This window comes from Hydra vulgaris, chromosome 01 (assembly GCF_038396675.1).
Source record: "Hydra vulgaris chromosome 01, alternate assembly HydraT2T_AEP".
NCBI lineage: Eukaryota > Metazoa > Cnidaria > Hydrozoa > Anthoathecata > Hydridae > Hydra > Hydra vulgaris.
Window position 1 is genome coordinate 46,946,749 of NC_088920.1, and position 15,247 is coordinate 46,961,995.

Below are 15,247 nucleotides of genomic sequence, written 5' to 3' on the forward strand. Positions count from 1 at the left end.
TTCTGGAAATAACCGTCCGTGAGTTTAATCGCACTAAGCAAAAAGTTAGATTTTATAATGAACTTGGACTTTACTGGGATTTTATAAAACTAACGGTAACAAAAATTTCAAAAAAAAATTATAAATTACTACCCAAAATTAAGTTCTTTAAATCAAATTGCTTTCTTATATATGACCGCCTCTAGATTTGATGATAGTCGGGCAATCTGTTATACAACAATAGTAGGTATAACAAGTTCTCAACCTGGCCATCTCCAAAACTACCCCAAACCATAATGTTGTCATCCCCATGTTTAATCATTTGCAGTATGCAATCATCCAGGATCATTTCTCCAAGTCGACGATAGTTGAGGATTAAGGACCGACGTTTCTTGTCTAAAATTTCAAACATTGATTTATCCGATCAAAGAAAATTATTTTTGTCATCTGATGTTTAATTTTTGTGTTCTTTGACCCAGTTCAATAGTTTTTATTTATGAACTTTGCTCAGACATGATTTTTTTCTCACTACACAACCTCTGAGACCGACACCTGACAAACGTTTAACCGTTGTAGCTCTGATTTTTGTTACGAAAGCTACAACGAGAGCAGCAAACATAATAAAACAACTCCAGAATTTTAATTACTTACTAACTAAAAATTAAAAAAGTGCATATTTTTCAAGTTTAGTTGTTAACAATATTTTTTTCTATAAGTTTTTCATTAAAAGGTTAACATTTTTGAAATCATCGCATAATTTTGCTTCATTTGAGATCTATGTAAAACTATTTTTGATGAAGTTTTTTTAAGTAATATTACGGAGCCATTTTTTATAATATTAGGGAGCTATTTTTTCTAATATTCGGGAGCCATTTTTAAAGGTCTTGTGCAAGCTCATTGAATAAAATATATATATTTCGTGAATTTAAAAAAAAAAAATCAGTGAGATATTTTGAGGCAATGTTTCACACTTTACATTTCACACAATGATCAGATGTCCAAAGTGATCAAATATGTAAAAATCCAGAAAAAGATAGTTTACAATTTCTTTATGCCTGCTGATTTATGCCTGCTGAGAGGGGGTCCCATACTCAGTTTCAGACGTGCAGTAGTGTAGTTAAGCTGCGCTCGTTGTTCCCAATAAATTGATACTAACTTTTTCTGATAATTTTGTGTAACTTTTTGCTTGAGAAACATTCCTCTTGTTGCTACTATGGAAACAAAACCACTCTTTTTGTTGTTGTTGTTGCATAGTACCATAATCAAGGAGTTTCTAACACGTATTATACTTTGGGTATGTCAATACAACCTCAATAGGTTGATCGTATTTCATCTGTTTGTGTCCGCAGGGAAACAAACTTAACCGAACAATCTTAGTGGGGTAATTTCTAACGTCTAGAGTGTCATTGATAACATACGAACATCAGGCGGCCAGAACTTTAGTGTTTTTTACTTTTATCACATTTAACTTTAACCAATGAATTGTTAAATACGTAATTTCATTTAATTGAGTAAAAACCAGTTTAAGAAAGAAACACTACACTATTATTACTAGTTCGCCAATGAGAAATATTTTAGAGCAAAAGAAAAGTAAGAAGGAAGAAGTAAAAAATACTACTGATAAAAGTAAAAAGAGAAAGAAGAACTTTAATCTATTAGAGGCTGATCATGTACCATCATGTAAACAAAAAAAGTGAGCCAGAGTTGATCCAGAACTTTTTTGTTTAATTTGTGAAGAAAAGTATAAGGATCCACCCACAGTAGACTGGATCATGTGTCATAAATGCCAATCTTGGTTGCACAAAAGTGCACAATTGGTCAAAGCACGTCTCGGGATTTTGTTTGTGATTCTCGTTTGTATTAATTTTTTTAAATTTTAATAATTAAAAAAAATTAAATATTAATTTTAAAAGAGTGTTGTTGTATTAAGTTGCGATGAAAAGTTTTATGATCCACCCATGGAAGACTGGATTATGTGTTACAGTTGTAAGGTTTGGTAGAGGTGAGCATATCCTGAGGTTTTGTCAGTGCTTTCTGCACTTAGTTATTACAATTTGCATTTTATTTGTTATTACACAACAGTGTTTTTGATTATCCCAAAGTTTAGAATTACCCCACGTATGTAGGGTAATTCCGGACACCAATGGTTTTTTTTTTGCTCTAAATTTTTATTTCATAATAAGATATATAAAAACTGCTTTTGGGGGGTTTGTGACTGAATAGTTAAACTAAACGATAAGTAATAAATATCATTAATTTTGTATAACTGGAGTCTTTAATTCGCATTCCTGCTTAAGTGTTTGCCAATACCCCACTAACTACTTTAAAAGAACATTTTTTTCGTTGGTAATATTAAGCTAATGCCTGCCTAATGTTCAATGGTATTGTGCAACCTCTAAAAATATTTTCTGTTCAAGTAATTTTAAATCTATTGTTATTTTATTATATTGAACACAATTTGGGGGCTGAAGCAAACATTTTCGAAAAAATTAATTTTATGAATCGCCCTAACATAGCGGCTTTTAACAATAAAGTATTATTAAATACAATATAATGCACATTCAACGTTGGTGTTCTTTAGTATAAAACATGTTTATCTAAATTTTTATGTCAATGTTTATCTTAACTTTATATTATAAAAAAAATATTTTGCTATGTTTTGCATAGCTTCTCTAATATGTGTCTTTTCATACCTCTAAAGGGTTTCATACCTCTAAAGGGTTTCATACCTCTAAAGGGTTTCATACCTCTAAAGGGTTTCATACCTCTAAAGGGTTTCATACCTCTAAAGCGTTTCATACCTCTAAAGGGTTTTCTAAAAATCGTTACAAGCATTAATTTTAAAATTTTAAAATACAAGCTGTTTCATTTTTTAGAATATTATAAATCATTATATAGTTTTGATTTTTTTTTACCTTCCGTTTTGTAGAATAGAATTAAACAGCAGAACAGCAAGCTAGATAATTCTTCGCTCATCGAACTAAAAATAAAATAAAAAGGAAACATTCCATGTAGCAAACAAGTTGAAAATGAAACTACGCTTTGTATGCTTATTAAAAATGAATTTTTTGACTTTGCGTTTGAATATGGAGTGAGTTGCGATTAGTATAAAACAAAAAATCTTATTTAAACTTTAATGAACCTTTTACATTTGTATGAATTAACATTAAGTTAAACCATATTAAATGCATTTCAAACTTTTTTATAGAAAATGGCTGTAAATTTTTTTAAATGACTCAGTAAATAATTACCAAATAATTTGAATTAATCTTTTCCGTGTCAACACACCCAGCCCATAATAAAATTGTACATAAATGCACATTAACCCAAATACTATGTAACACGGATTTTTTTTAAGTGAATTTATTTGGCATCTATATCTAAAATCTAAATACACACAAAAAATTAAGACATAAACAAGAAAAAATCTGCGCGTGTTCTGATGTGGTGTTTACGGAAACCGTGCATCATTTTAATTAGCTAATTGTTTTAAAATGTCATGTATTTGTAAAATTCAAAATTTAAATAACTCTGTTATCAAAACAATTAGTTATAATTAAAATGTCATCAAATTAAGATAAGAAGCGAGAAAAAATTATTCATTTTCTGGTTGAAAACCCTTGTGTATCGAACAAAACAATTTTTAAAGAGTGTTGTGAAACAATTTAAGAACACTGGTAAAATCAAAAGGAAATCAGGAAGTGGAAGAAAAAAATGTTTGTTAGACGAGATCTTGGTAAAAAAGTGAAAGATACCTTAGACCGAATATTTCTATTCGAACTTTAATGAATAAATTTAAGACAAATGCTTCCACTATACAAAGAGTAAAGAGAAATTGTGGCTATAAATCTTATATAAAGAAAATCAAGAAAATGTTGCAATTTGTTGTTCAAAGCTGCTCTATAAAAAATTATGTGCCAAAAAATCTTGTTTGATTATTGACGATGAAACTTATTGTGCTGCATATTTCCAATCTCTTGCAGGAAACTAATATTATTTAGCAATTAATCTCAAGAAACTGAGTTCCAATTATAAATGCATTGGAATGCAAAAACTCGCTAAAAAGTTCTTAGTTTGGCAAGCAATTTGTGGTGAAGGAAGCTCTTGTTTTGTGACTACGGGAACAATTAACACCAAAAAAGAAATAAAAGGACACCTCAAGAGGCGTCTTTTGCCGTTTTTAAGAACACACGCGGGTAACCCGTTATTTCAGCTCAATTTAGCATCGTGTCACTACTCTGAGACAACTTTATATTGGTTTAGAGAGCATAAAGTAAATTTCATTGAAAAACACTGCAATCCACCAAATTGTCCCGAACTACATCCTATCGAAAGATATTGGGCTCTTGTCAAAAAGAAAACTAAGGTTCAATGTAAAAGAAGCCAAAAACATTAAAGACTTCAAAAATAAATAGATTAGAGCTACGAAGAAAGTCCAGCTGAAGACTGTGCAAAAGCTGATGTCGAGTATAAAACGCAAAGTGCGTGCGTTCTCACGTACAAAACTTCACGAACTTTCTTAAGTGAAATTTAAGAATATTAATATATGTATATTCATAATATATATAACATTCAATATCGAAATACAATAATAGAAATACAATAATCAATATCGAAATACAATAATCGAAATACAATAATAAATATCCTTTAAATTGTCCGCGCAGATTTTTTCTGGTAGGGGAGAGTGTGTATGAAAGAGCCAATTTTAAAATGGTGTGAAAAAAACTCAACTGTAATAACTTTTTTTTTTTTTTTTTTTAATTCAATAATTACATTATTGGGTAATATTTTAAAACTAAAATAAATCGGATAACAATGCTGATAATCTATCATACACCTGTTTTAAAAAAAGAAAGAAAACAGCTCTTTCATAACATTGTGTCAATGAAAGAGCCACCTCTGTGCCATGAATAAGCCGTAACTTTTTTCGAACGACTATCAGCCGTAACTTTTTTTTGAACACTATCAAGTCTTTTAAAAGACTGATAGTGTTCAAATTTAACTGTTAAATAGACTTCTAAACATCAGATTGTACTTTAAGTTTTATAACTCTATGATAATCAATGATAAAACAAATGATAAAACAGCTTTAATAATAGTTTTACAAATTATTAAAAATAAAGAACTACAAAATCAAAAACTACAAAAACATCAGAAACATTTTTGGCAGAAGAAGTTAATGACACCGTTGAAGCCACAAGATTCATGTGTCCATCCTTCACATACCTTGCACTGGTACCATTCTTCGTTGGTCTTACCATATTGTCTATTACATGCAATACAATGATTTTTTATCATCCTCTTCACAAACATTCTGCTTTTTTATTTCTGATAAATCTATTGTATCATTGGAGCTTGCATCATTGTGTAACGATATGGTACTACTAGAATCAATGGAATCATACTTTTTTTTTTGTATATTTTTTTGTTTTAAACTTCTTAATAACACTTTTTTTAGGTGTTTTTTTTTGTTTCTTTCTCTTCAATTTTATTTTTCTCAGGAGTGTCTGTGATTATAGCAGAGGCCATTATACGATTCTTAGATTTTAAATTCTTTCTAGGCCTGATTTTAAATAAGATCTTACAATTTCAGGAATAACAACTTCTCTTAATGATAAAAAATATTAAATGAGAATGAGAATAATGAAATAACATAATAATAAAAATACATAATAATATGATAAATACATAATAGAATATAATAAAATGAATCAAACAATACAAAAAAAGTTTTAAAATATTATTTAAACTTTAAAAAAAATATATGACTTTTTCAGAACTTTGACTTTTAAAATTTTATTAAATATTATTTTAAATACAAACGGAGTTATATTTTACAACTTCAGGAAAAGTCATTAAAGCAACTAATTTCGATAGAATAAGCTCAATGAAGCATTACGAAAAATATATGAAGTCGTTAAAGCGCAAAACGATCATTTAGTATAAAAAAAAGGTAAATAAAAAATTCGGCTTATTCATAGCATAAACAGTCGGTTCTTTCAAAAAATTGTTTGGTTAAATACATAACCTTAAGTTAAACAATTTTGACAAAAGTTTTAATCTAACATTTTTTGTGTAAATGAAGGGCAAATATATATATAAGAATGCAGCATGTTTCTTTTATCAAATAAAACATTACATTTAATCTTAAAAATAAATAAGTAAACCACCAAAAAATTACTTTTCATTTTCAAAATCTTTAGTGCTCCCTTACCACGCTATTTATTTTAGTAGAACTGTACATTTTTTGTGGGTTACAGGTATCCAGTGTTGCCACACAAAGAGTTGAATACAATAAGGATCGGATGCCAGTAAGTTAGAAATAATAGTTTTGGCTCCTTCAAAACCTGGCTCTTTCATACACACTCTCCCCTACATAGTTTATTATGTTTGTAATTGACAACTTTCAAACAGAAATTCCAAAAAATCTTATTAGTAATGATAATTAAATTGCACAAGAAGCCATTGGTGTTTTAATAGCACTTAAAACACTTAATAACTATTTTGTTAATGTAGGTTTGAATTTTACATTTAAAATTGGATCTGCTTGAACATACTTTTATTCATACTTATCATCTAATGATGTTCTAGTACAGAATAATGAATTTACGGGAGATAAATTATTAGATTCAGTATCTTAGTTAAAACCTAATAAAAGTTCAATCATGACAGTAGCTTTCTCATTATTAAATTAATAAATTATGTAACAATACAATTTTTACTTACTTCTTATTTATATTTAAAACGTGGAATTTTTTTGATAACTTTAAAAATGCAAAGATTCTACTAGTTTTAAATCGGTTGGTTGTTGTAACACAATTCACAGATTAATCTCACTTATTAGTTTTTTTTTAATAATTTTTGAGCGTTTTATGTACAACAGGCGCTACTATTACTTGAATCTTAATTAAATTCTTTACAATAGACAATTTGAATGTAAATATGGTTATTCAACCCATCGTGCAATCATTCATCTAGTTCATAAAATATTTAAAGCTTTTAATGAAAAGAAGTGTACCTTATGATACGGTAGATCATAAAATTCTTTTTAATAAACTTAAAACTATGGTATCATAAATTCTAACATAGTTATTTGGCACTGTGTTGTCTACCTGATAATATGAAATACTATTTATGGTTGAAATACTGTAGCTATAACGACGCTTTTTTTCTATAGAAAAAAAAGTTAAAAAAAAGTTCTATCGGAAGTTCTATAGAAATTAACAGAGATTTCTATAGAAATTCTATAAAATTTCTATAGGCCATATGTTTCAAAAGTTTATAAAAATATTATAGAACTTTATTTCCTGGGCTTTCAAAAAAGAATAAAAAGAATATTTGGGAATGTTTTCGTCAGGAGTTTTTTTAAAAATTGTTCGCTGTTTGCATTCCAACATTGAATTGGCTGTACTAGAATTTGATAATTATCTTCAGGAATTATATTTTATCAAATTTTAATTATAACTTTCTTCTCAACCTGAATTAAGTTTTTGAACCTTAAATAGAAAGTTTATAGAGTTTTTGCTATACTATATTTCTTCCAATTTTACCAAGTCTTTGCATTGTTAGCTCTCTATTTTCACAAAAATCCAGACCATGCGTTTGTATTTCACAAAAATCTAGACCATGCCTATACCCATTGGTAATATTTGATCTATTTAGTGAGGCAAAAATTGGATTTTCTGTATCCCAAATGAAGCCCAGATGATTATTTTTTTATTTAGTGTTATTTGATGGTCGCCTCGGGTCGTCCTGCAATTAGTTACTTCTCGTTTTCCGGAGAGCAAAAGTTATGTTTTGACAGCATTGAGTTTTATGCCGTTTAAGTTATTGTAAATATTACACGTTGTAAGAAGCCTTTCAAAACTAGATAGAGTAGAGCGAAGCAGAATGATGTCGTCAGCATAAGCAACAACACCTGTGAAGTTTCCATGTATAAAAGTATCAACAAAGTTGTCATTTTTTATAGTTTCAAATAACTTTTGGGTGTATATGTTATACAAGTGGGGTGACAAAATCAATCCTTGTTTCACACTTTGCATAAAAGCAAATGAAACTGATTTGGAACCAAGGTAAGGGACAGTTGCACTCCTGTTGTGATATAAAGAAGATATAGTGTAAACTACTTGGTAATGTTTATTTACAACATTTTTTTTATCGTTAAAATATGACCAGAGTATGTAGAAGGTCAAACAATAAAGAGTACGAAATCAATAAAATATTTGCAACTTACATATTTTAATAATTTATATCTACTTTTTAAATTTTTGTCAACTTATTTTTAGATTTGCAAAAGAGTTGCTTATAAAAGTTTCAATTTTCTTAAATTAATCAAATAATAAAAACCATATTTACTAATATTATAACATTCTCTTAATTTATTTTTTCATTATATTTTATTTTAACTTCTTTCTTAAAATAAAATTTCAAGATATGTAAAAGTAAGCAAGAATTTGAAAGTAAGCGAGAATTTAAAAGTAAGCGAGATATGTAAAAGATATGTTTGTGAACGAGAGGAAGATTGTATTTTTAAAATTTAGCCAGAATTTGAAAGTAAGCGAGAATTTAAAAGTAAGCGAGAATTTGAATTGTCATAATTATGACATCTCAAATTCACCAATGTTTATTTTTGAAGTGCCACAACCGATGTTCATTTTTGAAGTATCACGACTGGTGTTGAATTTGGTTTAAATTTCTTTTAATTATTAACTTTCTTTTAATTAAAATAAATATTTCTCTTGTTTGTTCAAACTGCTACCGATTTCTAATAAAAATAATAACTGTGTGTCATAAAATATCTTTAAGATTATGTCAAGATTATGACCTAGTTTTATGCCATCACAAGAAATCACAGATTAAAATAAATAAAGCAAAAGAGATCACACGTTGAAGTAAACAAAGTGGTATGCCTAATTGATATTCTAAAATCAAAAAAAAAAATTGTGCCGTCATACCGATGCTGATTCAAATTCATGTGTAGTAATGTATTTATCGCTAGTTTTACATGATTGAAAAAATACTTTACACTTTTTACCACCCAATATTTTTACCAAAAAAACTTTTTAGTACTATATTCTAGGCCAGTGCGAGGAGTGTGTGGGGCGAAACCCCCTTTCTTCTTAAGAAACAGTCACAACATAAAACGTTTTTAGTATTTTATATGAGCTCCTCGTACTTTCAGAACAGTATCTCTTCTTCGCGGCATTGAGACAACTAGCGCCTCACAATACTCGGGCGTCATTTTATTACAGCTGAAAAAAACATTATATAGGGATAATAACTAAGTGAATTGCCCGTCAAAAGGACAAGAGTATTAATTGGATTTTCTTTTAGCCATGTCTTGACAATTTCTATATCATGTAGAACAGTATCAACCCATCTAATTTGAAGCCCGTTGGACTAATTGTTCTTTAAAATTTCCAGTTATTTTGTCGAACTGGTAGTTTCTACTTGTTGTAAAAGGAGTAAACCGGCACAACTGCTGTCAGTAATTACTCCCCATATCATAGTTGTTGAAAACTGCCTAATAAAAAGTTCAACGTATTGACGATTAAAGCGTGAATTTGGCGACCGGTGCATTTTGACTTTTTGTGCTACATGTTGCGCTTCGTCTGAAAACATTACACGTAGCCACATTTTTGACAGTCCGATTACACGTAGCCACATTTTTGACAGTCCGATTACACGTAGCCACATTTTTGACAGTCCGATTACACGTAGCCACATTTTTGACAGTCCGATTACACGTAGCCACATTTTTGACAGTCCGATTACACGTAGCTACATTTTTAACAGTCCGATTACTGTGTTATTTATAAAATTTGAGAAGGTTAATAAAAAGGGAATTTAACAAGTGGCATTGTGGATAGGTTGTTTCAATAAATAATGGAAAAATTTTGGGATTGGTTGAAAGTTACATTCATACCTAGATCATTTGCGACTTATAAAAAAAAGAAAAAAAGAAAATCATGATTAAAACTTGGGCAAAACAATCCAAAATAAGGTAATTAATTTCGTCGGTAATGCTACTTTGCAAAACTATAAATAGTTTCAAAACTTGAAATATCTTTTTATCATTTTGGACTGCAACCATTTAGCGGTTATGCTAGATTGCAAGTACACCAGCAGAAATTATTAAATGTTTTGTGGGTTTTCTATCTGTCCATGAGAGAACTTGTTCAAGTCTCACAAAATCATGTTTAAAAGAGCTTGAAGATCTGAATTTAAATTTGCAGCACTGCAGAGACTAAGGATTTGATAATAGAACAAATATGAAAAACTACAATCATGATGTACAAATACTTATAATTGAACTCAAACCAAAATCATTTTATGTGTCATGTAGATATCACAGTCTCAATTTAATTCTTGGAGAAGTCTTCATGGGGAGTCGAAGTAATTCATGGAGACATGGAGAAATCTTCAATTTTTCCAATGAAACTTTTGAAGTTTTGCTTCAAATTTATCTTTTGTTTGGTGGCTTCAACACAGCGATAGCAGATCTTAAAAACTCATGTACACAATTTGACAGTATATACAAAAGTTGACAATATAACTATTTCCGATACACCCTGGAAATGTAGCAGCATTATGTGATGCAAGGTGGAGGTGGCTGAAAAATCCAACAATCCAAAAACAAGAACCAAAGCAACTAGACTGACAAAACAAATTAAAAATTTTCCGTTTTTGGTTACTAATGCGATCTGGTACAATTTATTGACTCAAATGTATACTGTTTGCAAATTGATGCAATCAAAAAACGTGTAATTTGACAGTTGACTTTTGCACTGGAATGAATAAAAAGTGCAACTAAATTTATGAAGAAAAAATAAATAAATCTGGTCAAATTTTAGCTAACAATGTTTTGCTAGATCAAACAGCAAACAGTTACATTGTTAAGCTGTTGTTAAACTATACGCTTTGAGCAAATGGAATCACTTTGGTCTCTGTGGATTTCTGCACAATTAAAAAAAAAGTTTAGAGATTCGCCGAAATAATTTGATGAAATGTGTGGATTTAAATATTGATTTCACAGATGCATCTGGTTTAGATATTCCAAAAGATTCATGCAATCAGTTACAAGTATTTCCCGTCATTATTGCCCATAGTGTCTCTTTTCTCATGATGTTTCACGTTTTATTTATGATTGTAGTTTAAGTACTGCTATTTTAAATGTTCATGTAGCCCTTCTTATTTTCTAATTATCGATAAAGTGAACTTTCTAGTTATCTATTGAGTAAACTTTTTAAAAATTAAAAGGTGATTTTGAACTATTTTTCTAATTATGTGGCATTCTTTTGTAGTGATTCTAGCTATCATTTTTTTAAAATTATTATTGTTTAATTTATGGCATTTTTAGCCATTTTTGTATCGTTATTAAGTTACTTAGTAATTTACTATTTGTTAATATATAAATTGTAGTGGTTCTAACTAGCACTTTTTGAAGTTATTATTATTTAATTATTCTAAAATAAATTGTTGTAAAATTTACTATTTATTAGTACATAAAGATTATTATAGTATTTATATCATTATTATTATTATATTATTATTATAAAGATTACCAATATATATATATATATATATATATATATATATATATATATATATATATATATATATATATATATATATATATATATATATATATATATATATATATATATATATATATATATATGTATATATATAAATGTATGTATATATACCAAGTAATCTGTCTGTATATTACTTATTGAATTTAAATCTTCTTTTTAAAATTTGTTGTTTTAACTGTTACAATGCAAAGAGTACTATCTTTGCACGATAATTTGAAAATGGTTCATAAAAGAAAAGATAAATCAAAGACTTCAACAGTATCAATTTCTAAGATGAAAAGTTGAAAAAAAAATTGAAAGAGCCAGTACTTGAGCTTGAATATTTCATTCAAGCTCAAGTACTAACTCCAAGATCAAAGAAATGAAAGGAATAATATTATTGAGCCTTTAGATAAGGAATGTACTTTTATATTTACCAAAGCATTTGAGGGAAGTACATAGAGACATGAATAATATGATTTCGCTTTTTCAAGCAAAAGCAGTCTGAAAGCATTAGTTAATATCACTTCTTATGTAGAAACTCTGGAAATAAGAAGTTTATAAATGACACTTAAAGGAATACCAATGGTGATCAATTGTCAAATTTCTGTGAATTAGATATTAAATCCGGCAGAATTTCGATAAAGTTTCTAAAAGTTTGCCAAAGTATATGATAGAAGTGGTGTATCTGATAATGCTGTAGTTCCCATTGCTGACACACTTTCAGATTACAGAATTATAACGAAGCATGACAGAAAAGTTCTCATAGACCAAACCAAGTTAAATTTTCAACAATTAAAAAAGCAAGTAACGAGAGTGTGAGGAAATTTTCACGACGGATTGCAAGAGCAGCTAAAGGATGCAAATTTACGGATAGAGATGACAGGATACGCGACCAATTTATTACTGACTTTAACGATGGAGCTACGATCAAACGGCTATTACTGGAACCTGAAGAGCTTACATTTGCAAAGGCTGTTGAGGTCGCTATTACTTTGGAACAAGTGACTTAAGAAGCATGACAGTTGGATGGTTCCGATAATGTGATGGTTGCAGCAACATTGCTACTTCCTCAAACAACTGGCCGCAACTAATAAAACAACATGTTTTAATTGTAGGAAATTTTATTATGAACGGGACTGCGAGGCAAAATGCAAGAACTGTTGACACAATCATCGAGCCAAAGTCTGCATCAAACGATTGCAAGGTTTAAAAGGAAAAGGGAGAATTTGGAAATAATTGCATCCAGTATTCTCCTGGAAACGGCGTTGCCATTATTAAAAGTTAAAATAAACGGAATGTTCCGAACAGCATTAATTGATTCTGGATGCTCAATTACAGTGGTTCATGCTGAATCTACACGTGGACTTGTTTCAAAAGTCAAAACATCATCACAACTTTGGGAGGAACTGTGCAAGTACTAGGTGAATATATCGGATGGTTAATTCGTTAATTGTAAAAGACAAACCATTCGGGTTTGATTTGATTTTCGCTCTTTTTCTTCGTTTATTTGACAAATCAAACGAAGAGAACGAAATAAACGAAGACAACAAAATAAACGAAGACAACAAAATAAAACATCAGGACTTTACGGCAAAGTTCAACGGAAAAAAGTGGATGGCATTGTAGAACTGAAATAAAGAGCCCGCAATTAATAATACGATCCGCGAATACAAGATAAGCGAAGAGCATGAACGTAGTTACCGAAAAGAAATAAAGCCTACCTTCAAATTCACACTGACAAAAAACTGTGGCCATATCAAACTGTGTATAAATGGGAAAGGTATTGTTTCACCAGAATGTGTTTTGGCATCAACGTGGCTCCAACAATACTGACTACAGTTCTTTGTCACGTGCTCAATATGAATTCTACCGTGAAGAAAGCATGTGATATTTACATTGAGGATATATATTTGTCAATGAAACTGTAGAAACAGCTAAAAATGTAGCAAAGAATTTTGATAAATTTGGGTTACAGTGTGAACCTCCAGAAGATCTAGAAAAAGGACGTGTTTTAGGATTGAGAGTCGAATGAAATAAAAATGGGGAACTGATATGGAATCGGGACAATGTAGTACAATTCAAATCTTCAAATGCAGTCACACGATCACAGCTTTTTAGCAATTTAGGTAAACTTATTGGAAATTACCCAGTAGCAGGAAGTTTGCGTTTACAAGCTTCATACATCAAACGATTAGCTGGAAATATTCCATGGAATGAGTATGTTTCTGAAGATTACAAAGAAAAAAGGAATGTTGCTTCACCTTTCGGAAAAAGAAAACTCATTTGGTAGGAAATGGCTGGTACCAATGAATGGAAAAGCTGAGCTTTACTGTGATGATCATCCATAGGACTGGGTGGAGTTCTTCTAATTGGAGGAGTAGTTATTGAAGATGCAGCATGGCTACGACCGACGAGTGATACGCACTATATTAATATAAGTGAACTAGATTTGATATTTCGAGGGCTAAATTCAGCTAATAAATGGGATATAAAAGAACTCACAGTATACAGCGATAGCAAGAGCACCGTGGGATGGTTAAACGCAGTTTTAAAAGAAGAATATTGCGTAAAGATTCGGGGAATTTCTCAATTGTTAGTACAAAGACGGCTGAATACGATAAAGGAAATAGCAAAAGATATTAAGATTATTGTACAATGGATTCCATCTGAACTAATTTTGGCCAATCGACTTTCATGAATCCCTCAATAATGGTGCAGAACTGTGTGTGCAACTGAATTAATTCAACAGAAAGACATATAGAAAGTTCATTCAATTGGTCGTTTTGGTGTCGCTCGAACATTGCAACTTTGTTTATGAAACAACCAGAATGTATCACGTAATGAGGTTTCAGCAGCAATTGCAAGTTGTAACCAGTGCAACTCAATTGATCCTTATTCCGTAAAATGGAAGCATGTTCAGCTGAGTGTAAAACAGAATTGGAGTTGGGTTGCCTTCGATGTAACGCCTGTAGGTGCAGAGCTGTACTTATCAATGATTGACTGTGGCCCATCACGGTATACAGTGTAGCTTAAACTGGTAACCAAAACAGCAGCTGAAGTTGTCGGAAAGCTTGAAGAAATATTCTCCTTATTTGGCCCACCAGTTTGCCTTTTAATAGACAATGAATTTCGTTCACACGCGTTAACAAGGTTTGCTGAAGAATGGTACGTTAATTTAGAATATCGAGCAGCCCATCGAGCTCAAGGTAATGGCATAGTTGAACGCATACACAGAACAATTAAAAGAACAGTCGCCCGCTCACGTTGTTCGATTGTCTTGCAATACAATCGAACAATATCATCAAACTGTAGTGAAAGTCCATTGCAGCAATGTAGACGAAAACCAACTTCTTTTATCCCAGGTGTCGATACACGTAAGAAAGCCGAAAAATATGAAGTAGACAACATATTCAAGGAGGCTGACAATGTTTGAGTAAAACCAGCTCAAGAAACAAAATGTGATCTGTCGTGGATACCAGGTATAGTGCGGAAGCAAAATACCTTGTCATTTGAGGTCGAAACCGCAAATAAAGTATTCCCACGACATATCTCACACTTGCGTCGCCGTATTCCAGACTCTCAGAATATAATTGACTCATTTAACGATGGTCTTGATATACCAAAAGATGAAGTTGAAAACGGTAAAGGAAGATATAACAAAGATGCCGTTCAAGTTCGAAATGATT

General features: G+C 30.5%; 1 protein-coding gene across 4 annotated transcripts in view; it reads right to left on the reverse strand.

Annotated features, from left to right (window-relative positions):
* LOC101237007 (hemicentin-1) overlaps positions 1–15,247 on the reverse strand; it is a 96,338-nt gene that overhangs the window by 79,143 nt on the left and 1,948 nt on the right. For 2 of the 4 annotated variants that reach the window (XM_065788377.1, XM_065788379.1), the window contains exon 2: positions 2,895–2,959. In XM_065788377.1, coding sequence (XP_065644449.1) covers positions 2,895–2,955 — 61 coding nt within the window. In that variant the 5' untranslated portion in view covers positions 2,956–2,959. Of the gene's footprint in view, positions 1–2,894; positions 2,960–6,708; positions 6,892–15,247 lie in introns of those variants that run through there. The other 2 variants (XM_065788378.1, XM_065788381.1) reach the window with 2 other exon arrangements.